The sequence below is a fragment of the Herpailurus yagouaroundi genome, unplaced genomic scaffold, assembly GCF_014898765.1.
Source record: "Herpailurus yagouaroundi ecotype Mexico unplaced genomic scaffold, PumYag 213, whole genome shotgun sequence".
Taxonomy (NCBI): Eukaryota; Metazoa; Chordata; class Mammalia; order Carnivora; family Felidae; genus Herpailurus; species Herpailurus yagouaroundi.
In genome coordinates, this window is record NW_024412444.1 from 15489272 (window position 1) to 15509091 (window position 19820).

The following is a 19820-nucleotide window of genomic DNA, read 5'->3' on the forward strand; positions in this document are numbered from 1 at the left end:
TCAGCCCAGAGCCCGACGCGGGGCTCGAACTCACGGACCGAGAGATCGTGACCTGGCTGAAGTCGGACGCTTAACCGACTGCGCCACCCAGGCGCCCCTGTTGAAGTCTGTTTTATATGATATTAGTGTAGTTATGTCAGCTTTTATTTTTATGTTTACCTAGTTTATTTTTTTGCCTTCTTTTCCTTCAACCTTTTCATGCTGATATATCACTTGTAAACAGCATATACATGAATTTCTATTAATACAGGTGATAATCTTTGCCTTTTAACTGGAACATTTCATGTCTTTACAGTTTTGGTAATTAGCATTATGTTTGGATGTATTCCTGTCATCTAAATTTCTACTTTCTATTTCATTTTGTAAATTTTTTTTTCTTACTTTGTTTTTTTTTCTGCCTTTTGGTTTCATTTTGTTATTATTCCCTCTTCTTTTCTTGTGGTTTGGGGATTCTAAGATCTGTTGATAATCTATTCTTAAGAAGTTTTAATATGCATAATTAACTTATCAAAGTCAAAAGTTAATCAGCATCTTAAACCTCCCTCTAAACAACACAAAGACTTTAGCATAACTCAACTCAGATCTCCCTATTTATGCTACTGATGTTTTGTATTTTAGTTCTGTTGTGGCAGGGTTTTTTTTAAGATTTTATTTTTAAGTAATCTTTGTACCAAACGTGGGGCTAAAACCCACAACTCCGAGATCAGGAGTCCCATGCTCCACCAACTGAGCCAGCCAGGTGCCGCTGTTGTGACAGATTTTTAATCCCATAAAGTAATGTTGTTTTATATATGGTATTTGTTTTTATTTGCAATATACTCTTTATTCTTTTTAAAAAAGTTATTTTAGTGTTTATTTTTGAGAGAGAGAGAGAACGAGCGAGCATGAGTGGGGGAAGGTCAGAGAGAGGGAGACGCAAAATCTGAAGCAGGCTCTAGGCTCCAAACTGTCAGCACAGAGCCCCAAACTGTCAGCACAGAGCCCGACACGGGGCCCAAACTCACAAGCTGTGAGATCATGACCTAAGCTGAAGTCAGATGCTTAACCGACTGAGCCACGCAGGAGCCTCTTAAGTCTGTTTATTTATCTTATGTAATCTCTACATCCAACGTGGGGCTTGAACTCATCACCCCGAGATCAGGAGTTACATGCTTTTCCTACTCAGCCAGCCAGGTGCTCCTATTCTTTATTCTTTTATTGCCATCAGGAAGTTCTCTGTCAGTATAATTTTAGTTCCTTTAAAGGTTAGCTGTCTTTTCTTTCTGGCTGTCTTTGGTATCTTCCTTGTGTCTTTTGTGTTCTATAGTTTCATGGTGATATGTCTAGATATGAATGTCTTTTTGTTTGTATAATTTGGGAGTTGTATACACTGCCCCTGCCCCACTCCTCTCTCTCTCTCCCTTGATGGAACTCTGATTGGAGTTGTTAGACCTCCCTCAGGTCTCTGTCTCTCCTAACAGTTCATAGTTCTCTTTATAGTGCCTGTGTTGCTTTTTTTTTTTTTTTTTTAACATTTATTTTTGAAGGGGAGGGGCAGAGAGAGAGAGAGAGAGAGAGAGGGAGACACAGAATCCAAAGCAGGCTCCAGGCTCTGAGCTGTCAGCACAAAGCCTGACACGGGACTCGAACCCACAAACTGTAAGATCATGACCTGCGCTGAAGTCGGATGCTTAACTGACTGAGCCACCCAGGTGCCCCTCCTATATTACTTTTTAGGTAATTTCTTTAGTTCTGCCAGTTTACTTTGTAATCTGCTCTTAAACTAATCTATTCAGTTCTTACATTTTAATTTTATATTTTTCATATTTTGGAAATAGTTTCTTTTTCAGGGTCTTCTGTACTTATATTTTCTACCCCCTTGGTTCTTTAAGCGTGTTCAAGCTACTTATTTTTAATTCTGTGGCAGATAGTTCCAGTATCTGAAATACTTGCATGTCTGATTTTGTGGTCATTTCTGCTGACATCACTCTTGTGTGTTTCATGGATTTTAACCTTGAGCTCATATTTCTTGGAACTTGATCTCTAGAGATCCTTTGAGGCTTATATTGAAGTTGAGTTCATTCAGGGAAGCGTGTTGCTTATCCCAGGCAGTGGCCTGTCTCTGTTAGGGCTAGCTTATGAAGAGTTCTCAGAGCAGAGCATTCCCGTACCTCTTCTTCTCCCTGCAGTGCCATGGTTTGAGATAGGAACAGGTTGAGCTGTGTGGAGGCTGAGGTGGAGGCTGAATTGTTTTGAATTCCCACTTACACAGCAACTGTGGCCTTTGGAATCTCAGCTTTTGGTGGGCCTTGACCTATATCTCTTGTTCTTGTAGCCTCAGGGAGCCTTGAAAACTAAAGCTTAGCTTTATCTTGTCTTACAGATGTCCTCAGGTGAGGGGCACCTGGGTGGCTTAGTTGGTTGAGTCTTGATTTTGGCTCTTGATTTCGGCTCAGATCGTGATCCCAGAGTTATGGAATCAAGCCCTGTGTTGAGCTCCACACTGAGCATGGAGCCTACTTGAGATTCTCTCTTTCTCTCTAAAATACAAAAAGAAAAAAAGAAAAAAAAACACAAAACAAAATAAAAAATATCCTCAGGTGAACATTGGCTTCTGTGTTCTGCTTATTCATCTGAGTTCCTGCTTTTATTCTACTATTGCTTTAAAAAAATTTTTTTTATGTTTATTTATTTTTGAGAGAGAGGGAGACAGAGTGTGAGCAGGCCAGGGGCAGAGAGAGAGGGAGACACAGAATCGGAAGCAGGCTCCAGGCTCCAGGCTCCGAGCTGTCAGCACGGAGCCCGATGCGGGGCTTGAACCCACAGATTGTGAGATCATGACCTGAGCTGAAGTCTGACACTTAACCGACTAAGCCACCCAGGCGCCCCTCTACTCTTGCTTTTTTGAACATAGCTTACTCCTTATTGGCAGCACATGGATGCATTTTGGAAGTTTTGTTTATTTGATTGATTGGTTTTAAGATTGCATCCAGCATTGCTTTTACTGGAAAGTTTCAGTTTGAGTTCATCCCTATTCAGGAAAATAAATCTTCAAATAAAATAGTAAATAGTTTTAAAAAATAGAAGTAGTATTAGAAAAATCATTAGCTTCTATCCTTTTTACTTATATCCCTTAAATTGGGTCTTATTTTTTAAATTGTCTTTCTTGGGGCTCCTGGGTGACTCAGTTGGTTGAGCATCTAGCTCTTGATTTCAGCTCAGGTCATGATCTCATGGTTTGTGAGATCAAGCCCCATGCTTGGGATTCTCTGTCTCCCTCTCTCTCTCTCTGCCCCTCCCCTGCTTGTGCTCTCTCTCTCAAAATAAACAAACATGAAACAAAAATTTAATAAAATTTAAAAGTGTTTTTCATAGTGTATCACTAATAATTTGTCTTAATTTAGCAAATCATCTATATTATCCCTCAAGTCTTTCTGTAATGAGGTAGCAGGTTATAAATCAATAAAATAATATGATTCTAGAATGCCTTTAAAACATACACTTAGTTCCAAGGAGGAATTAAGGCCTGTGTATCTTTTATCACAAGGATTTCTAAATTTATAATTAAGTTTCAAAGTTATGTCTTAGAATACTAGTCTCTTCTGGATTAGGATACTTTAAAAGTAGTCATTGACTTACAATAAAATAACTAAAGTGCTATTTTTTTCTCTTCTCTTTGTTAATGTACAGCCAGATTCTCCTGAATATAAAGCTGCTTGCAAACTCTGGGATTTGTACCTTCGAACAAGAAATGAGTTTGTTCAGAAAGGAGAAGCAGATGATGAAGATGATGATGACGATGGGCAAGACAATCAAGGCACAGTGACTGAAGGAGTAAGTGTGCAGCTGGAGTGGGTGAGATGGACCACTGGGAGGTAGACAAGGGCCCTGCCTGTGATTTCTTCTGTGCTGCTTGAGCAGCTGGGCTTCCTGTGGAGTTGTGTTGGTAACTAGGAGGGCAAAGGGGCATACAGCCAGAGAGCCCCACTGCAATTGCAAGGGATACTAGGACATCCTGGACAGTGTATGCCATGAGTGGTTATTTTCATGAGTTGCTCTTACATTAATGCATATTTCCTGCCCAGTTTTAAGGAGAACCTTCATATTATCAAGGATTGTTCAGTATTGCTAGATTGAGGTATCTTATAAGGGTGGGCAGTGTTGTGATTAAAAGTTGCAGAATCAGGAGAATCACCTTAGGGATATTTTTGTAGATTAGACTGGTGCTGTTCCTAGAACATGCCAGGGTATGCTCCTGCCTCTGGAATTTTGCAGTTGCTCTTCTGCCTAGAACGTGCTTCCTTTGGCTCTTTCTGTGACTTGCTCTTTTTCATGGTTCTTTTTTCTTTTTGGGGGGGGGGTGGGGAGGGACAGAGAGAGAGCGTGAAAGAGAGAATCCCAAGCAGGCTCTGCACTGTCAGCGAGGAGCCCGACATGGGGCTCGAACTCACAAATTGTGAGATATGACCTGAGCCGAGATCAGGAGTCGGACGTTCAACTGACTGAGCCACCCAGGCTTCCCTTTTTTTTCATGATTGTAACATCCATTAAAACAACGTCAGCTAGGAGAGGACTTTCTTGACCCTCTATCTAAATTGTTTGCCTCACATCCCTCCTTTCCCATCATCACATCACTCTGTTCTGTGGTCTTTAGTTAGTATCAATGTATGTGAAATAGCTTGTTTATTTGTTTACATGTTTACTTTCTGTCTTCTACCAAGGAGAATGATAGCTCCACAAAAGATACTGCCTTATTCACCTGTTCCTGGCATCTAGACTGTGTGTGGCATGTAGGTACTGTTAAATACTTGATGAGTGAACACACATGTTTAAAAAAGGAAAAAGGATAGTAAAAGGAAGGACATGTCATCTGTAGCTAAATAGTGAGATACCTAAAGCAGAGCCTTCCCCCTTTCTTCCCTAAATTAATCTAAATAGGCCTTTTGCTGAAACTCTCAACACAGAAAAAAGAAGTGGTAGGGTGAATTTCTCAAAAATGTAACTACTTAGAGTCTCAAAATGTACTTCCTAGGCACTTTGTCAATTTCTTTCTCGCAGTTAAATGATTAAAATAGGTAGAAGGCGGGGCACCTGGGTGGCTCAGCCGGTTAAGCGCCCGACTTCGGCTCAGGTCATGATCTCGAGGTTCGTGAGTTCAAGCCCCGAGTCGGGCTCTGTGCTGAGAGCTCAGAGCCTGGAGCCTGTTTCCGATTCTGTGTCTCCCTCTCTCTCTCTGACCCTCCCCCGTTCATGCCTGTCTCTCTCTGCCTCAAAAATAAATAAACGTTTAAAAAAAATTAAAATAAAATAAAATAGGTAGAAGGCAGTTAACTAGGGATTCCCTGGAATTTTACTCTCTGATATTAATATAGGTACAGCAACTTACCCCCTGCTTTCTCGGGTAGAACATTACCTACAGAGGGCTGAGTCTTATAGGCCTCCAAGGTTCTAGTCAAAAAATGAAATTGCCTACATTTAGACTTGCCTATGTTTCTTTTGGTGAGAAATTGGGAGGATCTTGCACATTCATATTTATACCTCCCAAGCTTCTTCCTTATTCTAAGCTCTTGTGGAGAGAGGGAATTTTTAAGCTTTTATTTTTAAATTCAGAATGATTTCCTTGGAGTTTTCCCAGTTGTGGAAATAGGTTTATGAATGCATTTGCATACCCCACTCCCTTTGTCACGTGCAATGCATGTTTCCAAAGTAGCTAGTTGGGTTGGAAGGAGAGGAATCTTGGCTGCAGAATAGAACTCTCCTCTCTTTGAAGCTAACTCTGTGGTGCTGTGTTTCAGCCAGGAAGAAAATGACTTAAACATGGGTTATTTTTAGTCTGCTATCATTGGTGTTCTGGTGGTTCTCTAAGCTTATATGGTTAGGGACTCACAGCTAATCACATGTTTTTTATGTGTTAAATGTTTGTTATGTGTCTGCTATTTCCAGATACGATGCACAAGCCCAAGAGATGTTATTGCTCTCTGTGGAGTTAATGTTGGACCTTAAAATTGAGACTATACTAAATAAAAAAGACATGTTGGATGGATGAGGACACAAATAACAGTGCTTTTATGATTTAAACCAGAAATACCATTAATCTTTCTTTTATATGTACAAAACGTGGTTTGGACATGAAGTACATTTAATATAACTCTTGACTGACACAAGCCATTGCTCACAATAAAAACCAGCGTCAGACTCAGACCCTTCCCTGCCACGTACTCTTTGGGGCATAAACTTCCTCATGTTGAAATGATGGCTAAGGCAGGAAGAGTAAGTTGGCCAGTCTGCAGAGCAGAAATGAGATACTTTAGTTGACTTAATAATAGTCCTTACTTTTTAAAATTTTTTTAATGTTTATTTATTTTTGAGAGAGAGAACAACAGCATGAGAGCTAGAGGGGCAGAGAGAAAGGAGACACAGAATCCGAAGCAGGCTCCAGGCTCTGAGCTGTCAGCACAGAGCCCAGCACGGGGCTCGAACTCACGGAGTGCAAGGTCATGACCTGAGTCGAACTCAGACACTTAACTGACTGAGCCACCCAGGTGCCCCAGTCCTTCACTTTTGAGATAGCTTGAATTCTATTGTTAGATCTGGCCATGCACCCCATGGGTAAAAAACGTATGTCGTTGTACCAGAATATCAACACTTCAGTAGATATGAACAGCAGATATAGAGATGGTCAGGTATCACCGAGCATGTTTTCTCTGTCTCAGTTGCTCAGACCCTAAAAAGGTATGTATTTCCATCATTTCACACATATGGCACCATTAGAGTTTGGTAAAAGGACCTGATCTAAGAGATTTAGTTACTGAACTAATACAAGGAGCCTCATTAGTTTCACATACATCATTCTGGGGGTCCAACATCAGAGCACTTTTGTGGTATTCTTGAAACTTACATTTAAAATAAGTACTGTTTAGAAGTTGTTTTTTTCAATTAGCTTTAAAATTTAGAAGCTGTTTAATATTGGCATTTAGTTTTGGATTTTTCTCACAGTCTTTCTCCTTTCTCTCCTTCCTGCTAACCCCCTCCTCCCAGTCTTCTCCAAGTTACTTGAAGGAGATCCTGGAGCAGCTTCTTGAAGCCATAGTTGTAGCCACAAATCCATCAGGACGTCTCATTAGTGAGCTTTTTCAGAAACTGCCTTCTAAAGTGGTAAGTGATATAATTAAAGACAGGGGAATCAATTAAAGTGTTTTTATTTTTGTTTTGTTTTTGGTTTTGTACTTAGTTCTTAGCAAATAAGGTAAGTTAACGGAAGGCATTGGAGGCTGCTGAGAGATCCTCCTTGTGGCCTCAATAGCAACCACATAAGACATGTTCTATAATTTTACTTGCCTAAAGGTTGTAGTTTTTTTTAAATATTTGTTTTTGATTGCTAGTTCTTACTGTTTGTTTTTTGTTTTTCATGGTCATAAAATACACATGATTTACCATTTAACCACTTTAAGTGTGTGGTTCAGTGATGTCAAGTACATTCATATTGTACGTCTATTGCCTTAACTGAAATTCCGTATCCATTCAGTAGTAACTCCCCATGTCCTCCCATCCCCCAGCCCTGGCAACTACCATTCTCTGTTCTCTCTCTATGAATTTGACCACTCTAAGCACCTGGTAATAAGAGGACTCATACAATATCTCTCCTTTTATATCTGGCTTATTTCATTTAGCATTATGTATTCCAGGGTTCATCCATGGAATTTCCTTCCCAGTGTTCATTCATAGAATCCATGAAGAATTTCCTTCCTTTTTAAGGCTAAATAATACTCCACTGGGGGTGCCTAGGTTGCTCAGTCGGTTACGTGTCCCACTTCAGCCCAGGTCATGATCTCGCAGTTCGTGGGTTCGAGCCCTGTGTCAGGCTTTGTGCTGACAGCTCAGAGCCTGGAGCCTGCTTTGGGTTCTGTGTCTCCCTCTCTCTGTCCTTCCTCTACTCTCTGTCACTGTCTCTCTCTCTCTCTCTAAAATAAACATTAAATAATATATTACCGTATGCATATACCACATTTTGTTTATCCGTTCATCTGTCAATTAACATTTGGGTTGTTTCCAAGATTGGTAATTCTTAAATAACAAAGTAAGGACCTAAACTAAACCTTTTATTTATAACAGAGACGAAACATTCTCTTTGCTCAGGGACAGAATGAGAGGAAGCTAAATGAGTTCTTCCTCTTTTATTTCTCTGGATCTCCTGGTGATGGAGAAGAGAGAGACTGACTAATACTCTTCTACCCCAAAGAGGAGGAACTTTCTAGACTAGTGAGACCCTTTAAAAGTGGCAGGGCCTGTTGTGGCTTCATACCTAAAAGGCAATGAACATAGCTAAAATTCCACTTTACCTGTGGAACTACAAAAATTTCCATGGCCTCAGCATTCTTGTATTTCTAGACAAGAATATACTTTCAGAGGTACTCCACTGTAGCACATAACTCCTTTGTGATCATTTACTATTTATCTACCTTCTTCCCTGGTTCTTGAATTGAAAAACAAAGATTCTATCATATTTTGTTTTGTGTCCCTGCCATGTAGCTGGAACCCAGCATGTCCTAGGTGTGTAAGAAGTGCTTATTGACTGATAAGTGGCTTGCAGCTTTCCCCATCAGTTACCGACAAGACTGGTTATTTAAAGGTGTGTCTTGACTAGTTGTAAGACAGTTCTCACATAGAAATAAAGCCTAGAGGCAGTTGGGTGGCTCAGTCGGTAGAACATGTGATTCTTGATCTCAGGGTTATGTGTTCAAGCCCCATGTTGGGTGTAGACTTTAAAAAAAAAGTTAAAAAAAAAAAAAGAAAGCAAGCATATATGACTACTGCTATCTATCCTAAGTGTGGATCTGATTACAAAAACATAATGATGATATTGGTCATATGTTTAAATTTTTTTTTCAAATGTTTTAAATTAAAAAAAAAGGAAAACAGTATGATGATTTCTCAAATAATTAAACATAGAATTACCGCATGATCCCACAATTCCACTTTGGGTGCATACCCAAAGGAACTGAAAGCAAGATCTCAAAGAGGTATTTGTACAGCCATGTTCATAGCATTATTCACAGTAGCTGAAACATGGGAGCAAACCATATGTCCTTCGACAGATGAATAGATAAATGAAATGTGGCATATACACACAATGGAGCGTTATTCAGCGTTTAAGAAAGAATGAAATTCTGACACACACTACAGTAAGAATGAACCTGGAACACATTATAGTAAGTGAAAGAAGAGAGTCACAAAAGGACCAATATTGCATGACTCCTCTTGTAGGAAGTATTCGGAGTAGTCAAATTCATAGAGAGAGAAAGTAGAATAGTGGTTTCTAGGGGCTGACAGGAAGGGAAAGGGGGGAGCTGCTGTTCAGTGGGTATGGAGTTTCAGTTTGGGAAGATGAAAAGTTTGGGAGGTGAACGATGGCGATGATTGCACAATAATGTAAATGTACTTAATGCCACCGAACCACACACTTAGAAGGTTAAATGGTAAATCTTTTGTGTCTTTAATCACAATAAAATTATGAGAAAAGAGTGTAGCCTTTACTCAAGATCTACTCCTGAGTAGCAGGAGATCATCACTAGTGGTCAAGCCACCAAAGGTGACTTGGAGCACTAAAACATTGATATTCTGTTCCCCCATTCCGGGATGGCTTCCAGGGACACCATGCAGCACGAGTTGGTTGGAAAAAGCAGGTTCCCATTGGCCCCTCAGAGAGTGACAGTTTCAAAGACAGCAAGGACTGAGGCTGGGAGGGTGGAGCAGTGTTTACCTTTCCTTTATGAGTCCTTCCTAGGCTGGACTAGCTAAGTGGGAGAGGAGGTTCTGACTATTGTGGGCCCAACAGCTGGGATTACATGCTATTCCAGCCTGGGTGACCTTGTCATAATTTGTCTTCTGAACTGTTTCTCAGAAGTAGTATTGGTTAAGAAGGGGGCAGAAAAGGGGTTGGATCAAGCCAAAAAACACCCCAAAACAACCCCTCCCCCCCCCCCCCACACACAGTAGGGGTTAAAAAAGAAGGGATACGCTGAGGACTCAGATGAGAGGAAGCATCCCTGAGATCATGCCCTCAGCCCAGCAACTGAGTGAAGTCTGTAACCTCTTGGCTTTTTGTTATTGTACGGGCTGCAAGGATTTGAACAGGTCAGAAGAGCATGAAGAGCACAGCCTCACCTTCCCTGACACTTCTCTCACCTACCAACTTTTGACTTTTGGTCAACTTCAGTTGTTTCCTCTAAGGAACTAAAGATGTAGGAAAGGCTCAAGGCAGTGAACACACTGTGGGCTTTGTGAGATGCTTCAGGGACATTCCTCTAACACGCTTACCTTCTTGTGTTGACGTAATCTTTGCTGAGAAAGCAGAAAGTGCTTATGATTTTACTCTGTTTCTTTAATGTAGTTTTACTTAAAATGTGTTTTATTTTGTAGAAAATTAATTTGGCCAAAATAAGTGAAAGCTTTAAACCTGAAGCTAACACGCATGCACCCTTATGTCTTGTAGACCGTTAACAATTTTATATGAAATAGGATAATATTGTGTGATTTAGATTGCAGTTTTAAGAGTTTATGAGAACATTCAGAAACATTCCTCTACTTCATTGCCAGGAATAGATACGTTAGAACCTTAAATTTAAAACTGTGTGATTCTGTGAATTTAGAATTTTTTAAAACATTAAATTATGGTGTGTTAGTTGGATAATGATAATTACCAAATGCTAACTATAAACTCCTGCAGCATGCTCTTGTGTATTTCATGAAGCTGGTTAAAATCAAATTCTGTCTGCTTCAAACATAACAAACAGTATGCTGTACAGCTTTGTCAGTAACCTTGCACCTCACAGAGCTGTTCAGTTGATCAATACGTTGTCAGTGCACTTCTTTGTTTTCTTATTAGTTGGATACTTCTCATTTATTTAGCCTACCTGGGTTTTTGTCTTCCAGCAATATCCAGATTATTATGCAATAATTAAGGAGCCTATAGATCTCAAGACCATTGCCCAGAGGATACAGGTATGCAGATTACCATATGTAACTATATGTAGTTTAGGGAAGATTGGCTTGTGGTCTCTTTTAGAGGCTTTTAGAAAATGGAGAAGCAGATGTCTCTGTAAGGGATTTTTAGCATATAATATAAATGGATTAGTTGATTATAGCTTTGGAAAAGGCAGCATGGTGTCTCTTTAGCATTTTTTGTATAGGGAGGAAAGCAGAATTTTCATTGGCATGGTAACAATAGGACAAAATTTAAAAAAGACAATAATTAGAACAGTAATTAAAAAGCATTGGGCATAGACGTTTCTGGTTGTGAAAGATACATTGGCATTAAAGCTTTGTTGTTTATTCTTACCTGCTTCCAAATAGTTTTAGGATATCTCAGAATAAGTTACCTGCAACATATTTTAGAGTGTAAGGTCAGTGAAAACAGAGACTTCATTCTCTTCTAGTGCCTTCCTCCCTGTATCTCCAGCAATAGCAGCAGAACACTCACCTGGCATTGGTAGGTGTCTGCTCTGTTCTAAGTGCTTTATATGCATTAGCTGATTAATTTTTATAGCCACTCCGTGAGGTGGACTCTATCATTATTCCTGTTTCACAGATGAGAAAACTGAAGCACAGAGGTGATAAGTCACTTGCGTAAGTCATCACCTAATAAGGAGAAGGGTTAGGATTTGAATCCAGACATTCTGCCTCCAGAGTCTGTGCTCTTAACCCCTGCACTATTCCTACCTCTCGATAGATATTTATTGAGTGAATCAGTGACTGAAATTTAAAACTTGATGATCAGAGGTTAAGGAAGGTATAGGGAGAAAGAGCTAAATTTTACAAAAAATCTGGTCTTTAGAGTTGTGCTGACGTGGGTTAATTTCCTAGCTCTGTTCCTTACTAGCTGTGTTGCTTCGGTCAGGCGACTTTCCTGCTTTCCTCTGTTGTGCACTGAGTGTAGTGTTCCCACTTTGCAGAGTTGGAGGGGGCAATGATCATGCGTGTGAAGCATCTCACAGAACACCTATGGGATGTGGCCTTGGACTGTGTGAGTTACTGATCCTCCCAGAGTAAGGAAGGTTTGGGGCTCCTGGTAGATAAAACAAAAAGGAAATTTTAATGTGTTGCATAGTCTCGTTGAGAAAGGAGACTGAAAGCAAGTGGTTTGCCAGAAGGGAGAAACTTCATTGGCTTTAAAGTTCTAGGAGAGTTTGGGGTGCCTAGGTGGCTCAGTTGGTTAAGCGTCCGACTTCGGCTTAGGTCATGATCTCGCAGTTTGGGAGTTCAAGCCCCACGTTGGGCTCTGGGCTGACAGCTCGGAGCCTGGAGCCTGCTTCGGATTCTGTGTCTCCCTCTTTCTCTGATCCTTCCCTGCTGGGCTCTCTCGCTCGCGTGCTCTCAAAAATAAATAAACATTAAAAAAAAATTTTTTTAAATCAAGTTCTAGGAGAGCAGTAAAGAATAACAGTGTAGTAATTACTGGTACTGTAATACATTTTCACAGAATGTTAAAATACAGATTCCCTAATGTATCACCTGGTTTTTAAGGCAGCTCCCTAGCTGCTGCTGGTAATGACTTAGTCTCCTGGAACATAAATTTCTGTGGTTCCTAACGTCTATCTGAGGGGAAGATGTTTTTATAATCCTGAAGTTCAAATCAGATCTTTGGAAACCCCTGCCCTAGCCCCAGTCTTCTCTCCAAGACCTCACTTCTTATCTTGTCTGTTCTTCCTTCTAGAAACCCCATAGAAGCACCTCCTTTTGCCATCACCCTAATCAAGATCTCATCCATTTATGTCCAAATTACTGTAATGGTCTTTCTTACCTCTCTGATGAAAGACTCTCTAGTCCTTTCTGCATGTTGCTTCCTGACCCTAGTTTCCTTCCTCTTTCTTTTCTTTTTGATTCCACAGCCCAGAGCCTTGTCACTTGTTTTCTAGTGCCTTTTGCAGCGAGTCCCAGTTTCTTGTACTGGTGCAATAGTAACCAACTCTGAATAACTCCAGTAGAAGTGGTATCCATTGAAAGGATACTGGGTAGCTCATGGAATTGTTAGGAAGGTAGGCAGGAGAAGTAGCCTTAGAGAAGTGGGAGGAACTCAGGGACATTGTGGTACAGCTGAGGTCAACGCACAGTGTCTTTGTGGTGCCATTGCTGTTCCTAATGTCATTCACCACTGTGGGCCCTGGTTGCTCGCTGCTCCACTGTGCTTTACTTGCCCTTCATGGGGGTTAGGAATTCATTTTCTCTATTCCTTTGCCCTCACTCTAGTCCCTCAAGACTCAAGCATGAGTGGTCTCCCCTTGCCTGGGTGCCAGGCTGCTGGCAGTGCTACCATCTGCTTACTTCTACCCCCTGTTGTGTAGGACAGGTCCCTCCCTACCGCCTATGCTGGGATTTTCTCCAAATAAAGAGGGTAGGGTGCTCAGGGGCTCCCGGCCAGCTCCTTCAGTAGAGCGTGCGAGTCTTGATCTTGGGGTTGTGAGTTTGAGCCCCATGTTGGGTGTAGAGATAACAAAAATAAAATCTTAAAAAAAAAAAAAAAAGAGGATGCTCAGATGTTGGGTATTCTCACATGGCAAATAACCAGCTACTCTCCTTTGGCTGCCTGGATTCTACCTTATTTATCCTCACCTTTGCAGCCTGTGCTGTGGTTCTGCCCTCCCCAACCTTCCACTCTACTTAATTTGGTTTTCTCAGTCTTTCTAGAATGTGTTTGTTCATTTCTGTGTCTTTCTCATTAGTCATGTGTACCTTTAGCCTAGATTGTCTCCCTTCTTCCTTTTCTTTGTAAATTGAAGGCAGTTCTAAGTGTCCCTGGGTTATTTGGACTTGAGTGAGCTTTAAGATGTAACAGCTCTAACATGGAGCCTAGTGCATAGTAGGTACTCACAAAATGTTAACCTCTGTGCTAGACTATTTCATCTGAAGTAGTCTGTAAAACTAGAGGAGTTTTACTTCACACTCTCAAGTCCACCTTAATGGATTAGTATTCATAAAGCACTTAGAACAGTGCTTAACACATAGCAAGCACTACGTGTTTGCTAAATTAAATGACTTTTGTCTTATTTGATCTTTTAAAAGTTATGTTTTTATGACTCTTAACATAGCTCTAGTTTTGTTACCTATCTCAAAAACTTGTGTATAAATGGACAATTGTAATAGTTTATAAAAGAGAGAATGACTTTATATATTGTTCACGTGTATTTTCCAATGAATTCTTTGAATATGGTGAGAATTTAAAAATGTATGGAATTAGGGGGCGCCTGGGTGGCTCAGTCGGTTAAGTGGCTGACTTTGGCTCAGGTCATGATCTCTCAGTCTGTGAGTTTGAGCCCCGCATCAAGCTCTGTGCTGACAGCTCCGAGCCTGGAGCCTGCTTCGGATTCTATATCTCCCTCTCTCTCTGCCCCTCTTCCACTCATGCTCTGTCTCTCTTGCTCTCAAAAATAAATAAACATTAAAAAATAATAATAATAAAAATATGTGGAGTTCTTTTTTTTTTTAAAGGTCATACCGATTAACTCTCAATAAGAGGAACTGTTGTATTTTGTTGTTTACTCTAGAATGGAAGCTACAAGAGCATTCATGCAATGGCCAAAGATATAGATCTCCTAGCAAAAAATGCCAAAACTTATAATGAGCCTGGTTCTCAAGTATTCAAGGTTAGTGTTTTGTTGTTTTCATTGCTAAGAGTGATACCTTAATGTAGAGCCAACAGTTTTTTTGTTTTTTTTTTTAATTTTTTAATGTTTATTTATTTTGAGAGAGAAAGAGTGTGAGAGGGGGAGGGGCAGAGAGGGAGACACAGAATCTGAAGCAGGCTCCAGGCTCTGAGCTGTCAGCACAGAGTCCAATGCGGGACTTGAACTCATGAACCATGAGATCATGACCTGAGCCAAAGTCGGACACTTAATTGACTGAGCCACCCAGGCGCCCTAGCCAACAGTTTTTATATAATGACTTTATTGAGTTAAAATTCACATACCATACATTTCACTCCAGGTTAATTTAATGGCTTTTAGTGTGTTCACAGAGTTGTGCAGCCATCACCACAATCGGGTAGCAGTCCCTCCATTCCTCCCCCACCTCCCGTCTCTCAGCCCTAGGAGCTCAGTCCACTCTCTGTCTCTGTGAATTTGCTTGCCTGTTCTGGACATTTCATATCAGTGGAGTCATACAGCATGTGGTCCTGTGTGTCTGGCCTCTTGCCCTGAGCGCAGTGCTTTTATGGTGCTCTCACGGAGCTCATGCTGCAGTAGGTGTCAGTACTTTGTTCTCGTCTCTTACATTTATATACTGCTTATTGTTTACCCACTTGTCAGTTGCTAGACATTTGGTTGTTTCCACGTTTTGGCTATTATAAATAATGCTGTGTAAGCTTTTATGTAGACATAATATCTTCATTTTCCTTAGGTACATACCTAGGAATGGAATTGCCAGTTCACATGGTTAACTATATATTTAACTTTTTGAGGAGCCACCACATTGTTTTCCAAAGTAGATACACCATTTTACATTCCCACTAGCAATGTGCAGTTGAAATTTCTCCACCTTCTCACTAACATTTCCTTGTCATTTTTGTTTTTGTTTTTATGATAGCCATCCTCATGGGTGTGAAGTAGTATCTCATTGTGTTTTAATTAGCATTTCCCTGATGATTAGTGATGTTGAACATCTTTTTATGTGCATATCAGCCATTCATATATCTTCTTTGAAAAAATTTCTGTTCAGATCCTTAGCCCATTTTTTTATTGGGTTACTTGTCTTTTTATTGTTGAATTGTTAGATTTTTTTACATAGTCTGGACATTAGAGTAGATATCTGATTTACAAATATTTTCTCCCATTCTATGGATTGTTTTCACCTTCGTGATAGTGTCCTTTGACACAGAGTTTTTAATGTTATTTAGTGCAGTTTGTCTGTTTTTCTGTTGGTTGCTCATAATTTTCAGTGTCATATATTACTTAATCCAAAGCCACAAAGATTTCACCTTTGTTCTCTTCTAGGAACTTTATAGATTCAGCTCTTAGGTCTAAATGTATCCATTTTGAATTAATTTGTGTATACCTGAGGTAGGTGTGAGGTAGGGGATCTACATTGATTCTTCCCCATGAGATACTCATTTGTCCCACCACCTTATATTGAAAAGACTATTCTTTCCCCATTGAGTTGTGTTGGCTAGAGGTTGACTATCAGTGCATGGGTTTATTTCTGGAAGCTCAGTACTCTTCCATTCATTTATATGTCTCTTTATGCCAGAGGTAAGGTTCATTTCTGAGCCACTTTAAACATTGATTTAATGTCTCCTTTTAAACCTCATTAATATAGAAAGCGACTTCTATAGTATAATACACAATGTAAAATGACTACTTCACTGCTTTGTGATGTGAGTCGTTGCTAGAAATTTTGTAGTCCTATAACACAGTTGCTTTAGAAATGCCTTGAATTAATCATATGTCATTGGGAATTTAGCAAAGGATTCTCAGAAAACCTTTTGAGAATAAAATCATTGACTTCCAGAATACTGATTCATATATAGTTGCTTTTGGTAGTTCATTTATCTTTCATCTTTTAGTAAACTTTCATCTTTTAAGAAACTTCAAGTGAAAAATCAGAGAAACGAACAATAAAGTTCTTAAATTTTTAGTCCTTAATAGGAATAGTATAGTACCAATAGTTTGTTGATGCAGTTAAGATTGTACTTTTTGGTCTGATTATTTTCCCTTAAATAAATTTTAGAGAAAAGGGAAACTAGATTTGATCTGTTGTATGCTATTGATTTCAGTAAGTACATTCATCCTAAATTTGTGTGTGTAGTCTTTAATCTTAGAAGTATATCAATTTTTAGGTCAGTGGACATAGGTAGAGTTGTTCATTTTCACTCATTTTTCCTTGTTCACTGTTAGATTTTTGTGCATTACTTGACTAATTGTGAAAGAGGTAGGAGGCTTTTTAACTTCCATAGAATTATGACTGTGTTTTTGAAAGTTATGGAAAGGTTAGAGGATGCAGCTTTATGGGCATTAAATGGAAGTCTACTCCAAATGGAAGAGTGCCGTAGAAAGTGCTCTTTGATGGCATTTTAAACTGTCCTTTTTTTCTAAACCAAATAATTTTATGTTGACAGGATGCAAATTCTATCAAAAAAATATTTTATATGAAAAAGGCAGAAATTGAACATCATGAAATGGCTAAGTCAAGCCTTCGAATGAGGTATGTTTTTAAAATGTTTAAAATCCTTGTGCCTTTATTATTTGCCAAATTTTCCAGCTAGTGGAATCAGTGCAGTGTAAAACAAAATGTATGTTGCATTCGAAGATTATGTTTACAGTTAGTAATGTAATTCTGAAGAGAAGAGAGATTAACTCTTACCCAGCCCCTTCGTTGCAGCTGAAAGACTTTATTTAAAAAGAAACAATTTTTGAGGCTTAACATCACTATCTACTTTTATTGCTATGTATATATTTGTTTTTATATATACTATATACAATATGTATATAACACATTATATATGATAAGTGCATGTGTAATATGGTATTTGTATGTAACACATAATAGTATATATTTATATTAGCAGCGAGAGCATATAGCTAGGTGTCAGGAGATCTAAAGTATCATCCTGGCTCTTCCAGGACTTTGAACAAGTCTTATTTCTTGGATTCCATTTCTTCCTACTGGAAATGGAAGCTGGAGTGGCTGCTTTCAAAGCTTTCTCCTGACCCTGACATTTGTTTCATTACCAGATCCTCTGTCACTGCAGGGACCTTGAGCTCTCTAGGACCAGCCCTGGTCCATTCTCTTCTGCAGTCTTCAGGCTTTGGAACAAAGCCTGCTGTGGAGGCTCAGAAATACTTGAACATTTCTATTTAGAAACAAACCAAAAAATGCTTGTTTCCTTTTTGTCTACCCAGCATTCTGATTTCAGCTGTCAATTTTCTAAGGTTTTTTATCTTATCTGTGATAGGACTCCATCAAATTTGGCCACAGCCAGGCTGACAGGTCCTTCACACAGTAAAGGCAGCCTTAGTGAAGAGAGAAATCCCACTAGCAAGTATTACCGGTGAGAGAGTGAGTGTGTTTAATCTGAGAACTGACCATGTTTTTGAGGCGAGGCATATTAGTGTTTGCCTGATGGCTATCTTGAGATACTTCTTTTGGGTATAATTGGGTTATTGTGAGAATTGTTATCAAATGCCTTTTTAAAAGTTAAGTGCTATAGTTGGCCTGATCTCACCTCTGAAAAATGCATAGGCATAAGTTGTTTGTCTGGTAGTGTTTAATATTTACAATAAAATAAATGTGTGGTAAAATACTAAAAGATTTGATATCAAAAGTAAGATTTCTTTTCACTGTAGAATATGAGCATCTTAGAAGAGAATTAACCAGTAATTATGAATGAATCTGTATTTTTCATAAAATAAAGAGTAGTGCTACATTTAAGTAACACACAATTGCAAGTAGCCTACTTTAGGCTTTCTACCACCCTGAGAGAGAAAAATTGGTCTTCTTGGCTTAGATTGTTTATGGGGAATATAAAAAGTATAAAGATAAATTGAGCACACAGTTGAATAGAAATTCTTTTTTTTTTTTTTTTTAATGTGAATGCTTTGTTAATAGTTCCTATTTCCTGTAAGGTAACCAAATTATTGTAACATTTTTTCCTGTCTTCTGATTGCTTGTTTTTCTTTGTAGAAATAAAAGAACAGTCCAAGGGGGTCGTTTGTCAGCAATTACCATGGCACTTCAGTATGGCTCAGAAAGTGAGGAGGATGCTTTAGCTGGTAGGTGTTAGGTCTTGACAAGTTAATGCCTTCTCAGCTGATCCTTCTGGTGAAGGGAAGTTACAGTAACTTTGGTCTGTCTGGGAGTTTGTCAGTTTTGGAGTACATGCTATTTGGTTGCATTTTGATTCCACTCTTTGGGTGGCAAACTTATCAAAAGCTTGTTTATTTTATGTTATAGCTTGTATCTAATAAGTAAATACTTTTGCCAAACAGTTGGTTTGCTAGCCTTAGCACATCCCGGTTTCAAGCCTATAAATGATAAATAGTACTAGTGATGCCATCAGGAAACCCGAGAGAGACATTCACGCCATCTTAGATTTCTAGGCCACTGCCTTACATTTTTAGTAAGCTATAGTTTCTTCTTGGCAGGAGCTTCTGATTAAAGATAGACATAAATTATAATCAGAGCAGCCTAAGACAACAAGATCAATATAAACAGGCAAATGTTCTGCAGTTAGAGAATACATGTTCTTCTCAGATTCACATTGAACAGTCATAAAAATTGCCCATGTACTTAGCCATGAAACAAATTTCAACCAATTTGAAAGTTGGGTATTTTACAGACCAAATTTCTGACCATAATGCACCTATCATAAGCACCCAATCTTGAAAAGATAAAATTTAAAAAACCAAACACTTAGGAAAGAGAAAAAATTCCAAATGTTTGGGTTTCTCTTTTTAAAAAAGAAAAATTATAATAGAAATTTAATTACCTGAAATTGAACAATAGCAATAATGAACATAATATATGTCAAAACAGTAGGGATACACTAAAGGGCTATTTTGGAGGGAAACTTACAGGGCTGATTGCTTCTGTTTAGAAAAGCAACTGAAAGTCAATGAACTAAGCACCCAACATAAGTAAATAATAAGAGAATAAAAGCAGAGACATAGAAAAAAAGGTAAGAAAGCTAAGAGCAGAAACGAATTTGTTTGAAAGGAAACCTGTAGTAGAGAAGATCAGTGAAGTCAAAGTTTTTCTGTTACAACTGTTAATAAAATAGGCAAATCTGTGGTGAGAATATCAAGAAAGAAACCAAAGGAACAAATAAAAAATACTAGGGGAAACAGAGCATACAG

The 19820-nt window shown here is 39.0% G+C and overlaps 1 protein-coding gene across 32 annotated transcripts in view; it reads left to right on the plus strand.

Annotated features, from left to right (window-relative positions):
- PBRM1 (polybromo 1) overlaps positions 1 to 19820 on the plus strand; it is a 117836-nt gene that overhangs the window by 21478 nt on the left and 76538 nt on the right. For 29 of the 32 annotated variants that reach the window (XM_040454833.1, XM_040454837.1, XM_040454826.1 and 26 more), the window contains 7 exons: positions 3670 to 3813; positions 7018 to 7134; positions 10912 to 10980; positions 14520 to 14618; positions 17084 to 17169; positions 17921 to 18016; positions 18649 to 18737. In XM_040454833.1, the coding sequence (XP_040310767.1) occupies positions 3670 to 3813; positions 7018 to 7134; positions 10912 to 10980; positions 14520 to 14618; positions 17084 to 17169; positions 17921 to 18016; positions 18649 to 18737 (700 nt within the window). The remainder of the gene's footprint in view (positions 1 to 3669; positions 3814 to 7017; positions 7135 to 10911; positions 10981 to 14519; positions 14619 to 17083; positions 17170 to 17920; positions 18017 to 18648; positions 18738 to 19820) is intronic. The other 3 variants (XM_040454840.1, XM_040454847.1, XM_040454855.1) reach the window with 1 other exon arrangement.